The sequence below is a fragment of the Coptis chinensis genome, chromosome 4 (genome assembly GCF_015680905.1).
Source record: "Coptis chinensis isolate HL-2020 chromosome 4, ASM1568090v1, whole genome shotgun sequence".
Classification (NCBI taxonomy): Eukaryota; Viridiplantae; Streptophyta; class Magnoliopsida; order Ranunculales; family Ranunculaceae; genus Coptis; species Coptis chinensis.
Window position 1 is genome coordinate 51,753,692 of NC_141459.1, and position 26,556 is coordinate 51,780,247.

Sequence of the window (26,556 nt, forward strand, 5' to 3'; positions counted from 1 at the left end):
AGAATGGAAAACTACTAGATTCTAGTGGACTAACTACCTTCCTCCTTCCTCACTCCCCTCCCTCATTTCATTACGAGTGAGATTCTTGGTAGCACCCCATGTGGTGAAGTAGTCATCTTCCATTTTGAAGCGTGTAGAGCCCCAGAACCTAGTTTTGTGCCCAACTGTCCGTTTCGATCAGGGCATAATATCAAATCTACAGACAAAACAAATTTTCCAAAATTCCAAAGTGCACAAACGTATTTCGATTAATTGAGCATCCAACTCATTGATTGCGCATATAGTTAGATTTTACTAATCTCGCAAAGGTGCATGAGACTACACTTAGGCAATCAAAAGCTTAGCGCAACTAAACCACACTCAGGTAGGAGAGCACGTCGGTCTCGACAAACTCCTGTCTCTTGTCCCCCACTTTCTAAGATGGCAGACGAAGTTGTACAAGCTGAAGATCCTCTATCTAACTTCTACACACAGTTACAAGATGGTCCTCCATCTTGTATATGACTCACACTGCACACAAGCAATTTTTGTATCCCACCAAACGTGTTCAATTTATTACCCATCTTCCATGGTTTTGAGCACAAGTTACCGTACAAACACCTATGCTGGATACATGAGGTATGTAATACTTTCAATCATCCGGGAGTTTCTGATGATCAAGTTAAACTACGAGTGTTTCCTTTCACTCTAGCTGGTAAGAGCCACACATGGCTTTTGTCTCAGAAGGCCGATTCTTTTGATACATGGGAAAAGGTTGTGTTCTCCTTCATGAAGAAGTATTTTCCACCGAATAAAATAGAAGAGATAGTAAGCAAGATACAGTTCTTCAAATAGAGTTTGAATGACACTTTCTCTGAAGCATGGGATAGATTCTTTGACCTGCTCCATTCATATCCTCACCATAAACTAGAAAAATCCACTCTTGTCCAATGTTTTTTCAAAAGTCTTCTCCAAGAACACAAGGTAACACTTGATATAATATGTAATGGAAGTTTTTTGGATAGAGGTGCAACCGAAGCTTTAACATTTCTTGAAAACCAAGCCGAAAAGAAAACTCATTGGGGTGACACAAACAACTCTAGAACATCCCAGCCCAGTACATCTGAAGCCAATGGTATTTTTGAAGTAAAATTCGATCCGGAGATCAAGACATCAATTGAATCCCTTACAAGAAAGATAGATGCCCTCACAACCAAACAAAATAGCCATTCTCCTAACCCAACATAAATACCCCACCATGCACGTTCTGTTTCAACTTAAATCACATAGATACCAATTGTCCCTTGCTCAACAACATATCATCACTTCAACCAGAAGAAGTATGTGTTTTCAAAGTACTAAAAGCACCATGGAGGCAACACCCAAATTATACATGGAGTACTATTCCACAAACCTAACCTCCTCCAGGGTTAACTAATCATGTCAAACCATAAAAAACATTCAATCCATTCAGATAAGGACAAGGTACCTACAACAATCAGAACAAAGCAATGGTTCCATCCAATTTTAACCAGAACTACCAAAATCCTCATATCAACAACCAAGGAGACCTAGTTCCAGTTACACCACCTACTAGTGTCCCATCAGACAAAACATTTGAGATGATGCTATCTTTGATTCAACAACAAACACAAATCATGGCAACCATAAAACAAACAATTAATCTATCTTTTACATAAAAGAAAACAACAAGCTACCAATGATCAAAATGAAACTCCTAAACCAAAAGAGATTAAAGTAGTCACAACTTTGCGTTTTAGCAAAATAGTTGACAATAGAGTAGTCTTACCAGAAGATCCTGCACCTATAGAGATACCAGCTACAATACACATTTTACCATAACTAGAAACTAAAAAACAGATACCTCCAAATGTCCCTATAGATTTTCTAGTTTTTAAACCATCAACTTACTCACATGACCTAGTTACGAAATATAAACCAAAGGCACCTTTCCCAGCATGCTTGATGACACCCAAGGATGATGAAATTAGAGAGGCATCCAAGAATCTAACCATAAATCTACCATTTCTAGATGCCATCAAACATTTACCCAAACATGCCAAATTTCTCAAGGATATGTGCACAAACAAAAGAAGAACTAACATTCCAAAAGATGCCTTTCTTGTAGAACAATTTCCATCCCTCACAGAAACCAATGGAATCGTCAAATATAAAGATCATGGTCGTCCTACCATTCCTTGCACTATAGGATAAAAGTACATAGCTACTGCTCCGCTCGATATTGGAGCAAGTGTTGACCTCCTTCCATACTACCTATTCAAACAACTCGGTTTCCATGAGCTTACACCTACAACTATGACCTTACAATTAGCCGATCGCTCCATTAAATACCCAAAAGGTATAGTTGAAAATGTTCTAGTTAAAGTTAAAGAATTTTGTTACCCTGTTGATTTTGCTATCCTTGACACCGAAGTCGCTCATGATTCCATACATATCATTCTAGGGCGTCCCTTTTTGGCAATTGCTAATGCCCTTATCAATTGCCTCAATAGATCTATGACCATGTCTTCCAGAAATCTTTTAGTGGAAGTTAATGTTTTTAAAATGATGAAGCAATAGATGGAATAGGAATTGGATGGAGAAGTGAGTATGATAGAAAGTGTAGTCCAAGAATATTATGACAAAACTTTCCCAGAAAATGAGGTGCATCAATTCTTATCCTTTGGAGACTTTGATTTTGACAAAAATCATTATATGGAAGATACTAGTAACAACTTGGCATCCGTTCCTTTATATAATTCAGATGATGATCTACCTAAACATGAACAGAACTCACCAACCCAATTGTTTCATGTGGAAGAACAAAACCCTGTGGAAACCTTGTTACCCAAATCACCTACATCTGACCTTAAGACTCTCCCTCCTGACCTAAAATATATTTATCTTGATCCTAATGGCACTCATCCCATCATCATCTCATCTCAGTTAACAAAAAAGGAAGAAAAGCGTATGATTAGAGTGCTTCAAGAACATCGTTCTGCAATTGGTTGGTCTCTTGATGATATAAAAAGAATTGATCAAAAGATTTCCACACACCGGATTCATCTAGAAGAGAATGCTAAGACTTCTAGAGAACCACAACGTTGTTTAAACCCAGCTATGAAAGAAGTAGTACGAGAAGAGATCTTAAGATTACTAGATGTCGGAATCATTTATCTCATATTTGACAGCAAATAGGTTAGTCCTATTCATGTAGTACCAAAGAAATATGGGATTATAATGGTTTGTAGTGCGGATGGGGAGTTACTTCCAGCACGAGTTCCTATCATGTGGAGGATTTGTATAGATTACAGGAAGCTGAATGCTGTCACAAGGAAATATCATTTTCCCCTGCCTTTTGTTGATTAGATCTTGAACGCCTAGCAAGATATGCTTATTACTGTTTCTTGGATGGATATTCAGGATATTTTCAGATTTTAATCGATGAAATCAATAAAAAAAAGACCACCTTCACTTGCCCTTTTGGAACCTATGATTATGCATGTATACCTTTCGGTCTCTATAATGCACCTGCCACATTTCCACGCTACATGTTACATATTTTCAGTGATATGATGGAGAGATTCATGAAAGTTTTTATGGATGATTTTTCCCTCTATGGAGATTCTTTCGACCACTGCTTATCCAACCTTTCTAAAGTATTGGCTCGTTGTCAGGAGAAAAATCTAGTCCTTAATTGGAAAAAGTGTCACTTCATGGTAAAAAAAGGAATAGTATTAGGTCACATTGTGTCTAAAAATGAAATAGAGGTTGACAAAAGTGATCAGTCCCCAAATATACATTTTTATCCTTTTATAATGCTTCAATTTAGTCAAATTATATGATCAATAACGTAGAAAACTCATGTTCTTAATGTTTTTTCAGGATATAACCCTATTCTAGACCAAATACCTCAAAAGACATGTTCTAGAGCCAAAAGGAACCTAAAAGGGACCTTATGGGACAACTGTAAAAAAGTGCCAAAAAGTCAATGGTCAAAGTTAACGGTCATAGTCAACTCAATGGTCCAAAAACTAAAAAGCTCAGGAAACAGTCCAAGGATTGAAGGACCAAGGACTCAACCCTTTGCAAGACAATGGCTAAACACAAAAGCCTCAAAAGACCAAATGATCAAATTTCTAAAGACATGGGCTTGGGCCCAAAAGGCTTGACCCTATCCACTCAAAGAAGGCATAAGGAGGTTTTAGATTAGGTTGTTTGTTGGATAAGATATGATGAGGGCAAAGTTGTACATCTCTACACATATATAAGTGTAGAGATGCCCACAAAATATGTATGCAAGTTAGGGTAAACTAGTTAGGAGTAATGTAAGTAATTAGGAGTAGGAGTAGATAAATAGTTTTTATTATTGTTTTCCATTTTCATGGTTTTAAAGCTTCAAGCTTTGTTGAATCTCGTTGGTTTTCTTCCATTCAAAATGTTTAATCTTGTTTTTCATCACAATAGTTCTTCAAAACATCTTCTTATTCATTCATTAAACCAACCAAAGTTGGTTATACTCATTTGAATCAATCAAATGAGTATAAATTGCTAACCAAGCTACCTTTACATATCAAAATCTACATGTTTTACAGTTAACCCACCATAGTATTCATGTTTTAATCATCAAAACCTTAATAACTAGTTGTCTGCATCTTCATAGACCAAGTCTTACCAAGAAGAAATATAAAAGTTAAGAAAATTTTGGTTTTTCTCTATCATAATTCTACTCATATATTGATCTAAGATGAACAACTTCAAAACCCCCATACTCAACCATCATATTTTGACAAATGACGCCACTGTCGGGGATCTAATGATATGAGAAGAAGAGTGAATCAAAAAGGGAGTAACTTTTTCTTTTCCAAATTCTTTTCAACTTGTTTTTCTTAGTTTCAAGTTTTCACTACTATTGAATCTTACTGATTTATTTTTTTTATGATTTCAGGTCTCACTCTGGGTTGAAGACAACTTCGTGAAGCAACAGGTAGAAGTCGGTCAAAAGTTACGAAAACAAGGAACGCGACTACCGGTGTTCGACACGTGCCCGCCCGCTTAGTCCGCAACCCACCCTCTCACGTTGCAGCACCTGGAAAAATCCTTGGTTCAGATTGAACTCCTTGTTCAGTAGATTTCTATTCTTAGGCCATATTTGTTGAACTGTTAATGTTTTGAAACTAGTTAGATTTTCAATATTTAGTGTTCTTAAAATTCTAAAAAAATAAAAAACTAAAAAAAAATAGAAAATAAAAACAACTTATTTTATTGTCATTATTAGATAAAGTTTAAGTTTTTTTTACAATAATATCAACTTGCTTAAAGATAAGGTTTAGGATAATATTAGCTTAGGCTTAAAATATGAAGTAATTGTCTTTTGGTTTAAGTTTGAAAAACTTACCAAGTGTTGGATATTTGATCAACTTGGGACATTTGAAGGCACGAGGCGAGTTGTGTAACAAAACGCTTAAGAATTACAAATCAACCTGGGGATCAAAAATTCAATCTTTGACAATTTTTGCTATCTTTTTATAATCACATAGTTAATTGTTCGATCCTGATCAGTTAGGAAGTTTTAACTTAGTTACTTTTTCCACGAAGGCAAATTTGTAAACCTATTTGCTTTGCCACCATTCCAACCCAAAATGTGTGTTTCGTTTAAAAAATTTGTAACCGAAATAACGTAAAGCATGAAAAGTGGGTCTGACGTATCAAGACACCTGATAAGAGCCCAAAACTGTAGTTTTAACCCTGTAACAGTCATACTTTTAGACCAATTATGTGAGTAATAATTAAGAGTTCACACTGATTACGTGTTTTTATGCATTTCAGGTTTCAAAGTCCATTATGTGCAGAAATGTGTCACTTTAGTGAGATAAAGGAGCAAAGGTCGGTTACTAAGTAGTTCCGTGATTAAAGGCCAAGATTCAAGAAGACAAAGCCTTCCTAATGCCCGGTCAAAAGCTGAAAAGTCGACACACGGGCGTAAACAAAGACACAAGTCAAGTGAGAACTTCCGAAGGCCGTATCTTTGGACTCAGACCTCGGGATGGGGCCTACCTTATGTAAAAACGACCGGCTCGGAAAGAGCTTTCCAATGGTCCAAGTCTTGACCCAATCAGAGGAGCAGAAGTGGACGAAAAGTTTGTTGAAGCCAACTGCAGCTGAAGAGGCCTTTTTAGACTGAAAGAATTGGGTTTTGGGCCTGATTCTCTGGACCAAAACATGGCTCCAAGCCCATGCACGATTTTTGGATCTGAAAGTATAAAAACCAAAGCTTAGCTCTTTGTTAATGGTAGATTTTTTTAGTAGAGAATGGTAGATAGGAGTAGCTTAAAATAGAAAGTAGCCATTAGAATAGCTTCTAGATCTAGATTTGATTGTTTTAATTAAGTTTAGTTTCAAATCCAATTCTTGTTTTAGATTAAACTCTTAGAATCATTACTCTTAATTAGTTTGATTAATAAAATACCTAGTTTGTTAATTTCGATTCTTGTCATTTACATTTGTGTTAAATCTGATTTCATTTATTACTTGTTATTCAATTCTTAGTTATTAATTAGATTTTAATTATTGTTTAATTTAGATTAGTAAATTTCAATTCTTTATATCATGTTTAGTTTAAATTTATTCGTAAATGATTGCGTAATGATTCTTGGCTAAACCTCCATTAGAGGGGGTTGAGAAGCCTTGATGAAAGCTTGATTCCGATTATCGTAGAGTCGTCGTAATTTCCTTTCTACTCTAGAAACGATTAGTTCACCATGAGAATGGGTTTAATCGTTCACATGCTAGTTATGAATTGGTAGGAATGCCATCTGTAATTAGGGATTAGGAATAACCAATTGTTCTGAAGCGTTCATTCAATTGACGATTTGACGATTAATTCGTTAATAGGATTAAGTTGAGTTAAGGTGGAATCAATCCCCCTCTAACTCCTTATAATCGAATCAACGTAGCATTCCCATAATTATTTTGATAACCGACTAGTTGCATCTTGTGGGTAGTTGCATCGTAGTCTAGTTGCCACTTCGTAAATCTCTCATTAGACTTTTTAGTTAAGATTACTTATAAGTAGAGAACATTAACATGCGGAAGGACTAGGAGTGGAACGAACTTCCTACTCCACTATATCTCATAGGATTGAGAGTAGAATCTTTGATAAATTAGGCACGTAAAATATCGTTTAGTTTTACTTACGTTTAGAGTTTCATCGCTTTATTCATTAGTAAAACTATTCTTTTTACGTTTATCAAATGGCGCCGCTGCCATCGTAGTTTCACTTTCGCATTGTTTTCGTAGTGTAAGTACTTTTCTTAAAGTCCCATTTTCACCCACCCACCCTGGTTTGATTCATACTGTGGTTTTCCGTTTCATCGCTGAAAAGTTCCGGACAAAAATACATTGAGCGACCCGCGCCTATAAAGGCGCTTACGCGCTCTATACTGGAACACAAGCGCGACCACTTAAAAAAACACGTAATTTGAAAATTACACGAGGCCATGACCGCTCTATGAGAGCACACCCGGGCCCTTTGCTAATTTTTCTCGAATTCTACAGTTTTGATTCGAACTTTATTTTTCAAGTTTTTCAGTGTTCTAACTTGTTATATACACTGAACACGCGTAAAGAAGACGCTATTCATAAGCGAAGCAAGGACCTTAATCAGGTATTCCTTTCTTCCACATCTCAGATCTCCGTTAGAGGTTTATACTAGTATATCGAATTGTTTGGAGTGTTGATGTGTTTAGCTAAGTTTGGTTTTAGCCTTGTATGAGATTAAGGTCCGGGCGAACAAAAAACACCGAACGTAATTACACAACAACGCCAACAAACAAGTCTATCTAGTATACCACCCACTACACCTCTAGCTACTATTTCACACACATCACGACCGACACAATGCCCGACGAAGAAGAGACTCTCTCTCGACTTTCTACAAAGCCTTGAGCGACAGCCCCAAATATTGCATCGTTCTAGCAGACCGATTGGGGGATTTCGAATCCCCCAAATATTTTAATTTGTTACCCGTTTTTATGGATTAGACCATGAAAAACCTTATCAGCATTACGCGTAGGGATTGAACAAGTCCTAACAACATTCCACCATCCTACGGTTGGTGCGGGACAAATTAAACTCGTGGTATTCCCTTTCACCTTAGCCGATAAAGGCGCCTTGGTTAACCGCCCAAGCGCCTAATTCGTGGACTCGTGGGCTAAACTTGTTCACCTGTTTATGGAACATTTTTACCCACCCCTAAAGACGGATGAGATGCTTTCCAAGATTCATTTCTTTTCGATAAAATCCTCATGAAACATTTTTTCGAGGCTTGGAATCGCTTCACCGATCTCCTTATAGAGTGTCCACATCATAATTTAGCTTAAAGACACGTTAGTTCGTGCCTTTTTGAAGGACTTCTACACCACCATAAAGAAGTCCTAGACATAATGAATGGGGGTAGTTTCTTAAGCAAAGGAGCCTCGGAGGCTTATAAAATTTTAGAGGATCAAACTAAGCTTAAATAACAACCGGGGGTAGTGATGATATCCACCTCCGCTTAGTTCTTCTAATATAGTTAAGGCCGCCCAAGATGTTTGAAATTAAACACGACCCGAGCTTAAAACTCTAATCGAATCACTCACTAAAAAGGTAGAGGCCATTTCTGTTCAACAAAAGCCTATCCCCGTCATGAACGTAAATTCAAATCCATGTAGTTTCTGTTGGAGCCCTGCGCATCCCGACTTCCACTGTCCTATTGCCTATGAACAGGCTTGTTCCATTAATAGTGAACCTAACGCCCCTTGGAGACAAAATCCCAACTTCGGTTGGAGAAATAACCAACACGTCACACCTCCAGCGTACAATAATCAATATGTTAGGCCAACACAAAGTTTTAACCAAGCTCCACCACGACAAGGACAGGGTCAGGGTAATTTTAATAATTATAACAACCAAATGCAACCTCAACAAGGTCAAGCACAAAGTCAAGGTATTTATAATAATTATAATGCTAATAGAGGTATCGTTCCTGTAAATAATAACTATCAAAATCCACCCATAAATAATTCGCAGCGAAATAGTTCCAAATACACCACCCGTGACTACTACACCCACACAACCGGATCGTCTTGACACCTTCATACAAGTGAGCCAAAAACTTTTCCAAACCATGGCTCAATCTAACTAACAGCTTCTACAATCCGTTAATAATTGAACCCAACAGTTGGCTCAAGATAAAGCCCAACCCAAAGGTGTGTTTCCAAGTCACGAAATACCTAATCCTAAAACAACAAATACAGCCTTTGAGGTAACCGATAATACTAGTAACTTAATATGAAAATGTAGGTGAGCTAAAGGCCATCACCACTCCGCTCGGGCAGAGTGGTTGATAACAAAGTAACTATGCCTATAGTTACCCCACCAAAGAGAGCCCTACACCCTACACCGCTATTTTACTAGATATCTGAAATAGAAACTCAAGAGCCTACCACCGTAGAGGTACCCGCCACAACACAACCTAAGAAACAGTAAAGCCACGGTTAAACATCGGGTGATACCATTGCTAAATATAAACAGAAACCACCATTTCCACAAAAATTAGCCGTGTTAACTAGGGATACTAATTATGAGGAGATTAGGGACATTTTCAAGAATCTAACTATAAACCTTCCTTTCCTCAAGCTATTAAAAGCTACCACACCATGCTAAGTTTCTTAAGGAATTATGTACTACTAGGCTTAAGACCAATATACCAAACGGCGCCTTTTAACGTAACAATTCCCAACTCTATCGAACATAATGGAATTGTTAAGTACAAGGACCCTAGTCATCATCCCATCAGCATAATGCACCTTAGGAGATTCTTATTATGACGACAGCGTTATTAGACTTGGGGGCTAGTGTTAACTTACTCCCATTTTATTTGTATAGACAAATAGGTCTAGACGAGATGCAACCCACTAAAATGATGTTGCAATTAGCTGATCGGTCTATTAAGTATCCTAAGGGAGTCGTCGAAAATGTTCTGGTAAAAGTTCAGGATTTTTACTATCCGGCTGATTTTGTCATCCTCGACACAGAAGTCGTTAACGACTCTGTCCCGATCATCTTAGGGCGTCCTTTCCTGGCAACTGCCAATGCGCTCATTAATTGCCGCGATGGTTCAATGTCCATGTCTTTTGGCCATCTTGCTGTTGAAGTCAATGTTTTTAAAACAAAGACACAATTACCCGATTCGTCTATGGATGGAGAGGTTAGCATGATCGAGAGCTTTGCTCGAGATTATTTCAACAACACGTTCCCTGATAATTATATGCCCAAATTTCTTTCCTTTGGAAGTTCAAACTCCAACATTTCCATCCCTACACTAGTCGATACACATATTACGGATGAGGATGACATAGATGACTTTCTCAAAGATGTAGAGGACTATCATAGTAACGAGGATATGACCAATCTAGATGAGTAATTCGATGAGTTTCTTAGAGCAGGTGATAATTCACCCTATCAAGAACTACTTTCCACAACATCCACCTCGATTTCCCTCCTTCCACCCTTTCAAAGGAATCTCGAGTTTGCACTCGATCCTTTTGTTTCTTCTGTGCTTCATAAGTTTTTAAATCCACCTAGTAAACAAATACTTCAGAACGACAAAAGCGTTTGACACCTTCATTTTCAGACTTGAGACAGTCCCTACCTACACCATGAATGAGTTTTGTGATAAACCCACATCCTTATTTTTTACATGCTATCCTTCGACAACTTATCCATATCCACCATATTCTCCACAACCATTCACTTTTCCACACTTATTTACTAGAACACCCACTCGTTCAAAAATGAAAAAGAAGGTACATGCTAGGTTACGTAATAGGGTTATCCGACTTCGTTTTCATTTCACTAGGTTGCGTCATAGGAAATCTTGGTGCTTGATTGTGTTTGGATATGTTTTTTGTGATATTTATTTATGGAATGATCCACAACTATTTTGGTTGTTGATATATGATAAACTGCATGTTCATACATATGTTTGGATCTGATCTCGAAAGTATCGACTATAAACGACTCAACTTTTGTGTTTGGTGCATTTCCTTTCATTTCCGTATATTGGTGAGTGCACCATTAAGGTAACCGGGCCCTCCCTATGGAGTGTGTGACTGTAAATACCAGATCCTAAGTCCACGTTTAACACTCTTGCATGTTTTTCTCGGATTTTTGAGTCATGTTTCTCTACGGGGTGAATTATGTCTTTCTTGCTCATTGTTTTTCCTTATAAAAGTAAAAAAAATATTAAATAATAAACATAGTAAACTAGGAAGTCTCGAGAATCTGACTTTAAAAGACCCACTGCTAAAAACAAATTTTCTAAGCTTCGTTGTAAAACATTTGTTTGGGGGTGGGGTGTTTGTGTTTCCGTCCTAAAATGTTTTATGTCCCATTATAATTGCTTAGGCCGTTTAATTGTATTCTGATTCGGGTTGACATAATCTATGAATTTAGAGTTCAGCCGTTCGCATAACGTACGTCATGCACGCACTTCGAGGCATTTTCCACTATCTTATATGTCATCCATGGTCGGAATAGAGTGTTTTATGGATAATTGGATTGGAAATTCTCTCTTGGTCATTTTCATATCTGATTCGCTAAAATCGGACCGGTAACGAAGCGGCAATTTTGATTTGAAGTTTTGTGAAAAAATTGAAAAATTCACAAATTTTGAATTGGGCTTGGGCCCAACCCGCGCCCATCGACAGCGCACCCGCGCCCTTACTTTCAACAGTCGCGTTCATCTTCTCCAAACCGCCATTAACGCCATTAACAAAGCTTCCAAAAACCTAAAAAAAAAATAAATAAAAACAAAACCCAATTACCCACGCTCACAATCCAAGACCCAACCCAAATCGACTCCAACCGCACCGCCCACAACCTCCACCAATTTAAATCAACAAAAACCACCGAAAAATCAAAATAAAATAAAAAATTTTGGTGCTGCCGCGCCACCACACCACCACCACCATCGTTCCTTTTAGTGAGGTGTCCCTCATTGCTTCCCCTTACCTTCTACAAACCTCAAATCGTATTCAAACTTCCAATGGCTCAACAACGCCGAATTTTACCAGAGCAAGCTTTTACAGGCGACCACTTCGCGCCGTTTTACGGTGACGAAATGATCAGTCGAGACTGGAATAGCTTGTGGTACTCGACTGAAGCCTATTACCACGAAGATTTAGTCCGACGATTCTACAATATGAGGGAGTTGGAAGGGACTAGGATTTTTGTTGTGGTGGCGAAGAGGAGGAAGGAAGTGACTACTGGGTTGTTAGCTGAGATTCTAGGCATTCCGCCTAGAATCCATCTGGATGTCACATTACAGGAGTCCCAATATAATGGGGTAGAGCCATTGATGAGCGTAAGCGATTCTGAAGGGAACTACAATGCGAGATCGCATTGTGTTCGCCAGCATCCCTTAGGACCAACCAACCGGGCCGCATTTCGATGGATTGGTCGGAACGCCCCGGGAAGGAGAAGGTCGACAGAACATCGGCCTGAACTGCCTCCACATCTTATGGATACTCCGGGAGCGAAGTACGAAGTTCTGCATCTTGGAGTTTTGCTTAGCATGATTAGGGGAGTAGGAAAGTGTTGCACCTCTCCCCTCGTGTTGATAACCAAGATCATGCTGAAGTTGAGAGCAGCCAAAGGGCGTCGATGGGACATACATCACCCTACGAAACCCTCGTGATCTATAAGGAGTGTGTCCAACGAGTTTGGAGGTTGGCTGAGGATAGAGAAGAAGAAGAGGAGGATGGGGGAAACGAGAATGCCTCGGAGGATGAGGAAGATTTGACTTGTTTTGATGCGGATGCCCTGGAGAGGTCTTTGGTCGGACGTAACGCATGGCCGTAATTCATCGCGTGGCATCGCGTTAAGCTCAACACCATCTGCGAAAACCTCCGGACTCGACAGGCAACTATCCATCATAACTTTGAGATCCGTACCCAGAGAGAGGATGAGAGGTGGGAACAGATGAGGGCCGAGCTAGAAGCTCAGCGCCAGTTCCGGACCGACATGCTCGCACGATTCCCACCTCACGGGGACTCTCCTTCTGAGGACACACCATCGAGGCACGAGCGTCGTCGCCGAAGGACAAATGGTGTTGGCCCATCAGGAGCTCAGGAGCCATTTCCTGAGCGTGTGCCCTCCGCTACCAGTACAAGAGTGATTAGGGATAGTATCGTTTGATGTTCTATTTGTAGTTTCATTATTGTCATTTATTTTCATGTAAGTTTTATTTCCGTAATTTGAATTTTGTAGTGAAATGTACTTCGAATGAAAATTTTAATAAAATGTGGTTATTTTCATTATGCGTGGTTGTTTAATATTGATCCCACCTTCCCAAATTGTTTGGGGGTGGTTTTATCTATTCCAGCATTATTTTTATATGACCCTCGTCTTAGAATTTATTGCGGAGTCAAGGTGAACATATGGCCGTTTAGGCATATCTATGAATAAGTATTATGGTAGGATGAAATATCGATTAAATAGGTAGATTCTATCATAAATTCAACCTAAAAGATACTAGGTTTGTTTTAGAATCAAGAAAATGAGTTGTTTCCGTTTTCGGGTTTGGAAATTTTGGTATTTCCGGAAACTGCCGTAAAAACCTTTTGGCAACTTCCCGATCCGGTTTAGCAACTTAAAACCTATATAAACTTCATACATTCTACACTCACAACTCACAATACACCTAACCTCCATAACTTACCGTTCACTCCCACGAATCCCACGTTCGCCTCATTTTTCGAAGTTTCAAGAACTCGAGCGCTTTCAAGGCTTCTACAGAGCGACTCGCTCTCGCAATTTTTTTCAGTTTTTTGTCGAGGCCTTTTCGACCCAAGGTGAGCGACGACCCGCTCAAACACTGGATTTCAATTCTTCAGAGCTTTTCGCTACCGAAGTTCCGTGGACCTGAAAAATTCCAGTTTTCTTCGGGTAGTTTCCGGATCATTCGCACCTATTCCAGAGCGTAATTTTGAGATGACATCTCCAACATTGATACCGGAACAGTCTTTCAAGATTTGTTCCAAAGCACTACTTATGGTGCTTGGTTTTGTGGCGTTTATCACATCTGATGGTTGGGAGCTTTTTATGGTAAGACCGATGCACTTTATTCTCCAACACTAGCATCTTATTTTTACGATAACTGCATTTTCTTTGAAAGACCAGATGGAGAACAAGTGTTCTCCATCAACATTGATAATGAACCAATGGAAATTACCAGGTTCTTGCTAGCATTTGTTCTTGGACTTGCTATGCCCGCTGAAATACAAGACCCATGGTGTTATTGGGTAGATAATATGTATGTCTACACTTATGAGTTTTTGCATGAGTCGTATGGGGCAGGCATTTTCCGTATCGAGGACCAAGGGGACTATAACGTCGCTTTTGGTAGCCTGTCCATAAACATAGGATCTGTTATGTTTTGGATCATGCTAAACATTTTTGGGGAATGGCGTTTTTCTTCTGTGAATGATGCCACTTGCAGCGTTTTCCTTGCTTTAGCCACGGGACGTATGTGTCATGACTTTCCCCGAACCTTGATGTCTAGTTTAGCTCGATCCCATAGCATGAGGCATAAGTTCCTTCTTATGCCTGTTCTAGTTTCCCGTATTATGATATGTTTTTTTCCTGTTTTTTGTACACGTTTCACGGATTGGATTACGGTCGACACTGTACGACCCACCAATAGTATTATTCGATCCTTCTGTGCAATGAGTTGGCAAGGGTGGAGGATACAACCTCATCAGGTTGCACCCTACACCCCATCAGACCAAGTGGCCCTTAATAGGTTAGCAATAATAGATGATAAATGGTGGGAAGCCTGGCAAATTATCATGGCATGGCAGGACCCAAAGGAACCTCACTTCTTTATGGAAGAAGAGGATGAGGAAGATAATGAGTAATGCGAGAGATAAGGTAAGTTTTCATTCTAGTTAGTGTCTGCTTATGTCCCAAGCAATTTCATTCTTGTTAACCCCATAATGGGTAGAACTAGTATAGAGTTGCGTCAGTTTTTATTTCCTATATTAGTATGTTCTAACTTTGTTTTGCAGATGTTCCTGAATTTCACACGTTTCAATGGTATTTTTCCTACCCTCTTTATTTACAATACTTTGAGGACAAAGCATGCTTCTTGTTTGGGGGGGGCATAGAAACACGTGTAATTAAGGCATCTGCTAGGATATAGATATGTATAATATGCATTTGTTTTCTAGTTAAAATTTTAAAAATTCAAAAATATAAATAAATAAGTTCATGCTATACACATAGGAATATTGGTATTATTTTCCTTCTCTATGCTCTTAACAATCTAAAAGTCTCACGTAGCTTTTGCATCAGAATAATTGTTAGGAACTTAGGTTAATATGTAGGTAATAATCTTTGCATCTATCTATAAATATATTATATGAGTATCTATGATTGTTAGCAGTAAGTTTCTGAAATCAAGGCTAGAGTACTTATTCTACAAATCCTGTGAGAATATAGCCTAAAGCCTTATATGAGCGAAACATTTGAGAAATGACACAAGAGAGAAGTAAAATCCGGATAGAGAAATCACACGTCCACTTGCTTGATCACTATGCCATATCCTAAGCGAGAATTTAGGCCCTCTTTGGATCGATATAGCCAGAAATTAAAACCTATGAATTATTTTCCGCTAATTAGCCCCTCTGAACCTTTCTTTTAGCCTTTCATAAACCACAAATCCTTTACCCTGTTACAAAACAAAACAAAATAAAAAATTCAACCTACCCAATTTAGATAAGTCTGAAAATAGAATGAGGAAGAAAGAAGAAGAGAAAAACTTGTGTAAACAAAAGTTAGTTAATGGCTTCAGAAAATAAAGAAAAGAAGTTTTCATCCAAAGAAAGAAAAATAAAAATAGAAATAAAATAAAAACTCCAAAAATAGAATAAAAGGGAGTCAAAAGCCAAAGAAAATAAAAAATAAAAAAAATAAAAAAAATGGCTAAGGATGGAAACAAAGTGTAGAAGCAAAAGTAAATAACAAGGTTTTCTCTAGTTACATAATCTGAAGACTCTATCTCAGACTTGTCCTTTTTGAATATCCATTTCCTTCCTTCTTAAACCACCTCCCAATCCCCGCAACACCTAATAAAGACCTCTAGCTCAATTAGGAATAGGTTAGTGTGATAGTAAGTGGCAGATGTGTTTGATCGACTCCGGCTTCCTTGTTGTCATTGAGATTGTAAGGTAAAGTGTGCCCACTGCACACTAGAGTAGCGGAACTTGAGTGGAAAAATCAGAGTGTTGTATCTTGACTATTATTGTGAGAACCTACTTAAGGACGCTATCCCGAGTTTCAGAAATGAACCTGCTAGGCATTTCATAGTATTACTCATTGTATATATGTTTATTGTAGATGATTGATTATTATACATATATTAGCTTAGGTTGCGACTTGATTACTCTATATGCATTGCTAGTGAGAGGTATAGTTAATTTAGAGCATGAATACGGAGACAATAGTTTTATTTCTTAGTCGTTGTAGTATAGATGAAGTTTGTGAGTACCTTCACTGGAAAACTCTCACGAGGCTATAACTCATCCACTAGGGAATTCCTAGTGGTTTAAGGCCTTGTTGCATATGGTCAATGCAATCGCACTCAGCGAAACGAGAGTAGATAGAACTCCATTTTTGGTCACTTATTCTAATTTCTCATCTTTGCTTGAGGACAAGCAAAATGCTGTTCGGGGGTGGTTTGATAAGAGCCAAAAACTGTAGTTTTAACCCTGTAACAGTCATACTTTTAGACCATTTATGTGAGTAATAATTAAGAGTTAACACTGATTACGTGTTTTTATGCATTTTAGGTTTCAAAGTCCATTATGTGCAGAAATGTACCACTTTAGCGAGATAAAGGAGAAAAGGTCGGTTACTAAGTAGTTCCGTGATTAAAGGCCAAGATTCAAGAAGACAAAGCCTTCCTAAAGCCCGGTCAAAAGCTGAAAAGTCGACACCGCGTAAAACAAAGACACAAGTCAGCAGAACTTCCGAAGGCCGTATCTTTAGACTCAGACCTCGGAATGGGGCCTACCTTATGTCAAAACGACCGGCTCGGAAAGAGCTTTCCAATGGTCCAAGCCTTGACCCAATAAGAGGAGCAAAAGTTGACGAAAAGTCTGTTGAAGCCAACCGCAGCTGGAGAGGCCTTTTTGGACTGAAAGAATTGGGTTTTGGGCCTGATTCTCTGGCCCAAAACATGGCTCCAAGCCCATGCATGATTTTTGGATCTGAAAGTATAAAAACCAAAGCTTACCTTTTTGTTAATGGTAGATTTTTTTTAGTAGAGAATGGTAGATAGAAGTAGCTTAAAATAGAAAGTAGCCATTAGAATAGCTTCTAGATCTAGATTTGATTGTTTTAATTAAGTTTAGTTTCAAATCCAATTCTTGTTTTAGATTAAACTCTTAGAATCATTACTCTTAATTAGTTTGATTAATAAAATAGCTAGTTTGTTAATTTCGATTCTTGTCATTTACATTTGTGTTAGATCTGATTTCATTTATTACTTGTTATTCAATTCTTAGTTATTAATTAGATTTTAATTATTGTTTAATTTAGATTAGTAAATTTCAATTCTTTATATCATGTTTAGTTTAAATTTAATCGGAAATGATTGCGTAATGATTCTCGGCTAAACCTCCATTAGAGGGGGTTGAGAAGCCTTGATGAAAGCTTGATTCCGATTATCGTATAGTCGTCGTAATTTCCTTTCCACTCTAGAAATGATTAGTTCACCATGAGAATGGGTTTAATCGTTCACATGCTAGTTATGAATTGGTAGGAATGCCATGTGTAATTAAGGATTAGGAAGAACCAATTGTTTTGCGAAGCAGTTCAATTCTGATTACGACGATTCGTCGTTAATAGGATTAAGTTGAGTTAAGGTGGAATCAATCCCCCTCTAACTCCTTATAATCGAATCAACGTAGCATTCCCATAGTTATTTTGATAACCGACTAGTTGCATCTTGTGGGTAGTTGCATCGTAGTCTAGTTGCCACTTCGTAAATCTCTCATTAGACTTTTTAGTTAAGATTACTTATACGTAGAGAACATTAGCATGCGGAAGGACTAGGAGTGGAACGAACTTCCTACTCCACTATATCTCATAGGATTGAGAGTAGAATCTTTGATAAATTAGGCACGTAAAATATCGTTTAGTTTTACTTACGTTTAGAGTTTCATCGCTTTATTCATTAGTAAAACTATTCTTTTTACGTTTATCAACACCCAACACTTGGTCAAACCCCACTACATCACCTCGATCCCCAAGTACGTGTACGCACACTTGGGAGGTAATTTCTTAATATGCTTGCGTGACTCCGTGTTAAAATTCAGTATTGTATTTACTTTACGGGGTTAAGGCTAAACCCGAGCCATAATAAACAACAAGTGGGATTAATCCCCACTTTTTTTAACGGACGTTGCGTGATTCAAATGCTACATTGACTAAACAAAAATTTAAAATCAACTAAGTATAGCCAATCTAGTCATGTCCATAGGACAAACAATTAGCACGAAGATTGAGAGTGGAAAACTACCATATTCTAGTGGACCAACTACCTTCCTCACCCCCCTCTCTCATTTTATTGTGAGTGAGATTCTTGGTAACACCCCACGTGGTGAAGTAGTGATCTTCCCTTTTGAAGCATGTAAAGCCCAAAATTAGTTTTGCGCCCAACTGTTTGATTCGAACAGGGCATAGCATCAAATCTACAAACTTTTAAAGTTTTTATATACAAATTCAAAAAAATAAATTTATGTTGTTTGTGCATCATCCTTGTTTGGGCATCCATGGCTTATCAATATGCATCGCAACTGTCATGGAATTACAATGCAACCCCATAACCTTGTTCTTGTTGTAATGGTCCTTATCATTGGGCCTCTCAATGCACATCATATACCGAGTTTGAGCCTCCTACGGAATATTCTTACAATTACAAACCTCAATTGTCAAACTTCTGGAGTATCTAATACATACACAAGTTTTCTAATCATGCAAATAATTCATGGAGTTCCACCATAAATAGTTAACCACCGTTCATATATCCACCTAGTCTATCATAGTGCAGTTTCACCCAAAGTTCATTACCATTCACATCACCATCTATGTCAAATTCATTTCCCACTCCACCATCTATCACATACCAACTTTACCAGGTAATGGCCGAGCAAACAATAAAAATTCAGCAAATAGCAAAGACAGTGTGTTCTCTCCAATCCACTTCAATCAATACCACATCTGAGACTAATATTCTCCCTACCAATCCAGAACCCAACCAACAAGAGGAACAAGGTGCTACTATAACAAAACCAATTGCTAAAGCCATCCCTGATATTTATGACAAATTAAAACCCCATCATCATCCACCTTAGTATTATTTGAATTCCAGATTCTATGATGATGGATATATACATGAGAACACTCTGACAGAAGAAATTCTAGAGCATGTGTTGGACCCGACACACTTGGACAATGATTAAGAGGAAAAAGAAAATCAAGTGCCCAAAAAAAAGGATATAAAATCTATAGTGGAAAGTGGATTTCAATTTAGTTTGGTTGTTAAAGACTTATCGATGAAACAAATTTGTGACATCCTTACTATTACAGATATGAACCACAATCTTGTGGAAACACCAAAACTAGATGAAGAATTCTCTAAGTCCTCGAGATCATGTGAAGAAACACCTCTTGAAATCCAGCTTCCCTTCATAAAAAATCTACCAATTTCTGAACACTACACCACTAAACTATTTCAAAGAAACCTCAAATTCGCACTTAAGCCAATTGCCTATGAGATCCTTCATAATTTTCTAACCCTTTCCAGTAAAAAGACTTTGCCCAACATACAAACTCATGAGCCTATCATTCCATTTGATGAGAACCCCGCTTTGATTGAAGTGCCAGAAAAAGAGAAAATAAAATCTATGGTGGAATGTGGATCCCAATCTAGCTTGGTCGTTGTAGAGTTAACGATGGACGAAATCGATGATTTTCTTAAAGATTTCGACACTGACTCCAATTTTGTAGATTCACCCAAACTACATGAAGAGTTCCTTGAGTTCTTGAAAGCATGCGATGATGAGCCCATCATTCAAGTAATTGAAAAACCTAGTATGTCATATTTTGCATCATTTGAGATTCATGAAGAACAACTACTACCACATTCACACTCTCTTGGACAATTCAAACATGATGGGTTATTACATAAGATCCATGATGGGTTACATAAGCTTTCTCTTATCATTATACATCTTACACTCCAAATGCATCATTTCATTCTGTTTGGGGGTGTATGCTTTAATATATTTTTTTTATAAAGATCCCTAACTGTTTAGACTATTAGTATATAGTTAACATCATTTCATCCATTTTATGCATAGTCTTGGGGAATCTTACTTCAAATAACCCCACATATTATCTTGAATATCTTACTATAAAAGATTCATATTATGTTTTCTCGATGCATTCCATTAGAGTGCATCCTTAAGGTAACCGGGCCATCCTCTTGGAGTATGTGGTTGTAACTGCCAGAGCCTTAGTTCACATATATCTTGTGCATTCTAGTCTATCTAGCACTTTTTACTCGTAGTTTGAGTAGTGTACTCCTATGGAGCGAGTATACATTTTTCTTTTTCTTTATTTTACATTCTTTTTCAAAATAGATTTTTTTTTGTTGTTTTTTACAACAGTTCTTGTTTTTCCAGTGCTTATAATAGAGGATTCTCGATACAACACTAGTCATGTGATTTTCTAAAAACACTGGCAATGGATTCCACCTAGACCAACCCTCAGGAGTACGCAATCTCCATTCTTCTAAGGGCGGTTTGAGGATCAGTTATGTATTACTAAGGGTTGCCCATATCACCATGATATTCATACGAGACATCTTATGTCTTGCACAATAAATCCCCCAACACACATAACTGAAGTCACAATTATGAGTTTCTGCATTTTAATTTACTATGTTTCTATTTTTGTGAATGGATAAGAAAATTGTTGTTGTCTATACTCATTGTGCAGATGTCACATATGTTATTCTAGTCTTTATTTAAGGTCATTTCGTGTGATGGTATACATGATTAGGGGGGTAGCACAAGAAGAATTTATATGATTGTTAAAGACGAGATTTTCTTAGCACTTGAAGCTGCTGAAGTTGGTGGGAATCAGTGGGCTTATTTGCCACCTCATATTCATGTTAATCTTGGGATTGTCCTCAAAGCAGACTGTATGGTTTTAAGTGCTTGTAAGCATTACAGAGAGGATGAAATACTTTGTCCTACACATTTTAGAGCTTTGAAGCTTTTGGGTAGTGCTCTTTTTGGTGTAAGAGAGTATAGGGCGTGAATGTGAAGTTGTGAATGATAAGTGCATGTTCTTTAGTTTGCATTCAAAAAAATAACTCTAAGAATGACCCTTAGCTTTTTCCATGATCCATTTTGCTGCAAAAACTTATCTTCCTTTGTGATAATAGTGTGCACTCCTTCTACTGTTTGTAGGAACCAACAGTCTAGGTGCTATTATAATTTGTTTTTTGTATTTTCAGATTAATTGAATGATCTAATATAGTTACTTTAATTTCATATTGTGCTGCCCTATATTCTTTAGTGGCTTATACATTGAACACTTGGGAAAGTAATTCGTTGACAAAGGCTTCATGCTTTTCTAGTGTTTTGTGTTTGTGGGGGAACTTGAAGATTACACTCACAATGCAAAGTGTGACACTCATCGTTGGAAGTACCTGGCTTGTTGTTTAATACAAGGTTAGTGACTATGTTAAATGTTATGTTTTCAAGAAGTTTCATTTGGTTTCTTCCTAGTACAGGCCAACATTTTCTTTGATCTTTGAGAAGTAAATCAAGAAAGGATTGAAGTTTAATGAAAATATTATATTTAAGAGACTTGATTGGAATAAGAAAAAATTCAAGTGAGAAGTATACAGGTAAGTTTTATATTATTTTTAGATTGTAGTATTTATACCTCCAGGTAGATATCATAGTTATACTATGGATAATAAAATGGGAGGTTCAATTACATGAGGAAGATTAGTATTCAATGGTTTCCATTAGTGTGTGTAGTTTAGTAGCTTTCCATTCTTTATTTTGAATTATAATTGAGTTGCCAGAATTGAATTACTTGTTGGCTTGAGCTTTGAATATATTCCACTGATCCACTCCATTAAATAGTTAAGTAAGATATCTAAGAATGGAACAAACAATGGGAGGAAAAGTACATAACGTACCTAGACTACTCTACATATTTTCCACTTTTCTTTTGAATTCAGTATTATTGTTGGTTGTGATGATTTAATTTTTCTGATCTTTACTTTTAGTTGTGAATCTTTCATTTCAATGAAGTATTTTAGCTTGTTAGCATTTTAATCGTTTGAACTTGAATTTGTTTGTTGGTTTTGAATAAGGGTTCGCCACTCATCTTCGTTTTCTTGGACTTTCTATTATGGGCGGAGAGAATGAATTCATGTTATCGCCAAGTTGGATATTACAACATGGTTTAGTTAATCCTAAATTGATGGACTTAATTTTTAGATGGGTCGGTTTGTAGTTTAGAATAGTATAATGGATAGCAAAAGCATTGAGGAACCTTTACTCATTTTTATTGCATGGATATGTACCTTTTTATGGTGAAATAGCCCTCACTAATTAAGTCAAAATATATTACTTCGTTTTAGGTTGATTATGTAGCAATGTATAGAAAGATTGTTGCCCATTCTACACACCAAACTATCTAGTAAGCCTTATATTTCACTACTAAAAAAAGGACATATTATGACGTATGTTTTATATCTATCTTGACAAGTTTGTTGAAACCCGTCAAGATAGGTGTCTCAGTGATATTTTTATGATGGTTATTACAACATTATGTCGTGCATTATGTCTCAGGAAGAAGACTGTTTTACTTCATGCTTGGAATTGCCGAAAAAATAAACAATATTCTAGCTTTTTGCATCTTTAAATCTGATGAACTCATGTATTGCTCCCTTAGATAACAATTTCTATTTATTAGATATGTTCTATTTTTAGATTCTAGAATCAAGTTATATCTTGTTAAAAAGACTTTTGTCGGTGTAAGCTCCTTATGTTACACAAGGGCTAGCTTATTGAGAATATGCATGGTGCAAGTGATGGAAAGCTAAAGACTATAGTTTGTTATGTAGTTTAGTTAATAGCTCTTTGATTTTTATTCATTTGTTCATTTAAATTATTGATTGAAAGAGCCACTTAGCAAATAATGCTATTTATGCAATGAAGTTACCATGTGCTTTTTAAATGTATTCATAGTTGTGTAAGAAACTCAGATGTGGTCTTCTTTTGTTTTGAAGTTAAAAGTTGGTATGTGACAATTGCCTAGTTTGTATGTGTAGTAAGGGTGGGGGATTTCTTTTGAATCAGCCACTCTAGCAGTTGCAGGTCATTTGGATTGCATATTTTTTTTTTAAATATTTATTTTCTAAACAACGATGGCTAAGGCCGTCTTTTCTCTTTGCGATGACCTTGCAACGGATATTTTTAGTCATTTTCTAATTCCATTTACGACTGACTATACCGTCGCAAATATTAACAACAGGGTGATTAACAACAAATATATAGAAGAACTTAATGGGGACCTTTTGTGAGCGAACGGGAGTAACTTAAGCTTAAACAACCTCCTGACCATGTGCACTTTTTCTTACTCTTTTTAGCTAATATTAGTTGGTGAGACCATCTTATCGCTTCCTTTCCCTCCACTTTTTACCTTTTATGGTATAGATTTCAAAACAAACCACAGGAAGTAGACGAAGAAAGGTCTGTGAGAATGGCAAATCATCCAAGAACCTCAACCAATACTCGAGGTGAGGCACCTATGAGCTGGAGCTCCCTTTTTGTAAATCAAGGTAATAATGATGTAGATGATACTTTAGAATGGATAGAGATCGTTGAAGAAGGAGTTGTTGAAGTTCCAAACTCAATAATTCAAGAGGGTTGTAATATCTGGTACGAATATGTGGTAGGATTTTTCATTGATAAAAGATTACCTTTTCCTCTAGTGAAAAGGATTTTGGAGAAAACCTGGAAAACAACAGCATCATATGAGATCTCAACAGATGATGACCTTTTTTACTTCAAGTTCTCAAATGATGAAGACAGGAAGAGAGTGCTTGAAGGGGGACCAGTTTTTGTGGCGGGCAGAATTTTCATGATTAGACAATGGTCTGAAGAATTGGAATATCAAAGAAGCCTCATTAATACTATTCCTATATGGGTTAAATTCTCTGCAGTACCTAAGCAATTGTGGACACGTCGAGGAATTAGTATGATTGCGAGCAGAATTGGGAAACCTTTGAGCTGGGATGCAACAACTAAGAATAGGCAAAGACTCAACTTTGCGAGAGTATGCGTTGAGGTAAATGTTCAATGTAAGTACCCCAAATCCTTACGATTTAAGCTGGGTGCAGATAGAATTGCTACTGTAGGAGTTGAGTACCCTTGGACACCTCCCACATGTACATTATGCAAGAGATTTGGGCAGAACAGCAACAATTGCCCAAATAGAGTAAACTCTATGTGGGTTCCACGAAATACAACCACCCAACCAGATGTGGTAGGAACTAGTTGTATGAGAAATGTGGATGGAGCAGTAGTACTACAAGAGAAGGAAAATAATGCTGAGCAATCAGTGGCTTAGCTGGATGGGGAAAACAGTAATGAGGTCATAAACTTGGACTACTACCCTGAGAGTAATATAGTGGTGAACAATCCATTCTCGGTGTTGGAGGAGGAGGAAAATCAGGAAACTAAAAACAACCTTTCGGATAATGTTCTAGAAGATTATATAAGGGAGGAGCAGGACATTCGTGCAATGAGTACAAGTACAGAACTGGTTCCCTATGTAGAACCAAATTCGTGCTTCTTTGATGCTCTTGAAAATCCATCGGAACAAGTGAATTCTTTTGTCGAGGAATGTGCAGTTTACAAGGACATGAAACCAGTTCCAGTAGAAGAACTCAACAATGCTTCTAAGCAAGTATTCAATGATCACATTACGAAAAAGCATACAGAGCCACCTATAGCTATAACATCTACCCCTGTTACTAGAAACCAACAGAAACAGCAAGTAGAAAAGGCATCAGTTTCAGGACAAAAGGGTAAGCAGAGTGAACAGCAACTCCTTCAAAGTTCAACAAGGGGTAGGGGGAGAGGGAAATCAAAAGACCCTGGAAGGAAGTAACCTCTCTTTTACAAGGGGTTGAGGGGAAATAAATATGTTTTTATTAACAATGTCGAAATTAGGAATATGGAATGTTAGAGGCATTAATGATATAGCAAAAGCAAGGGAAATTAATAAAATTAGGGTTGAGAATAAGTTGTGTATGATGGGGTTACTGGAGACAAAAGTCAGAGCTGACAAATATGACATTATTAAAGGTACTTGCTGCCCCTTTTGGTCTTCTCTGAACAACTATAATAAGGACCCTGCTGGAAGGATTTGGTTTTGCTGGGATCCAGGATTCATACAAGTGACTCCCATTAAAGAATCATCCCAGATGACCCATTGTGAGGTTACAATTCTCCCTACGAATCATAGTTTCCTTTTGACTGTGGTATATGCCAGCAGTTCTTCTAGGGAAAGACAGACTCTATGGTATGATTTAATCTCTCTGAGTAACAGTATTAGTACTCCATGGAGTGTGAGTGGAGATTTCAATAACATCTTATTTTTGCATAAAAGAATTGGAAGTGAACCAGCGCATCCTAGAGAACTGAGGGACTTCTCTGATTGTGTAAACTCCATCGAGCTAGTGTACATGACTTTTACAGGGAGCTTTTTCACTTGGACAAATAATTCGGAGGGAACAGGAAGGAAATGCTCAAAGATCGCTAGATGCTTAGTAAATGTGCATTGGGGATCATTGTTTCCCGCATTTGAAGCTGAGTTCTTGCCTCAAGGAGTGTCAGACCACACTCCCATGATAGTGACATGGTACACTCCAGTGAGGTATGCCCATCCGTTTAGATTCTACAATGCTTGGGTTCTCCATCCAACTTTTACAGATATAGTGAAAGCAGCTTGGGATATTCTGATAGCGGGCAACCCTCTTTACATTTTAGCCCAGAAGATGAAGAACTTAAAAGGGACTTTGAAGAGTTGGTCTAAGCAGAACTACTCTGATATTGGTCAAAGAATAGAGACGGCAAGAATCAAACTCTTTGCAATACAAAGAGATTTGAATGAAAATCAAGGGGACTCAAATATGTTTACGCAAGAAAAACAAGCAAGAAAGGAATATTCAGATCTGTTGAGGATGGAGTATGAGGACATAAAGCAAAGAGCAAGTTGCCAATGGGCTTTACAGGCAGACAAATGCACAACGTTCTTTCATAACATCATAAAGGAAAGAAGAATGAAGAATAAGATATGGTCCATCAATGATAGCAATGGAGATAAAATCACTGGTGCAGAAGTGGTGGAGTT

At 37.5% G+C, this 26,556-nt stretch overlaps 1 protein-coding gene across 1 annotated transcript; it reads left to right on the forward strand.

Moving 5' to 3' along the window:
- The first annotated feature begins 23,898 nt into the window (after positions 1–23,898).
- LOC147503903 (uncharacterized) lies at positions 23,899–24,768 on the forward strand. The gene has a single exon (XM_086605002.1). The coding sequence runs from the start codon at positions 23,899–23,901 to the stop codon at positions 24,766–24,768; it is 870 nt and encodes a 289-aa protein (XP_086461128.1).
- Positions 24,769–26,556: the final 1,788 nt, after the last annotated feature.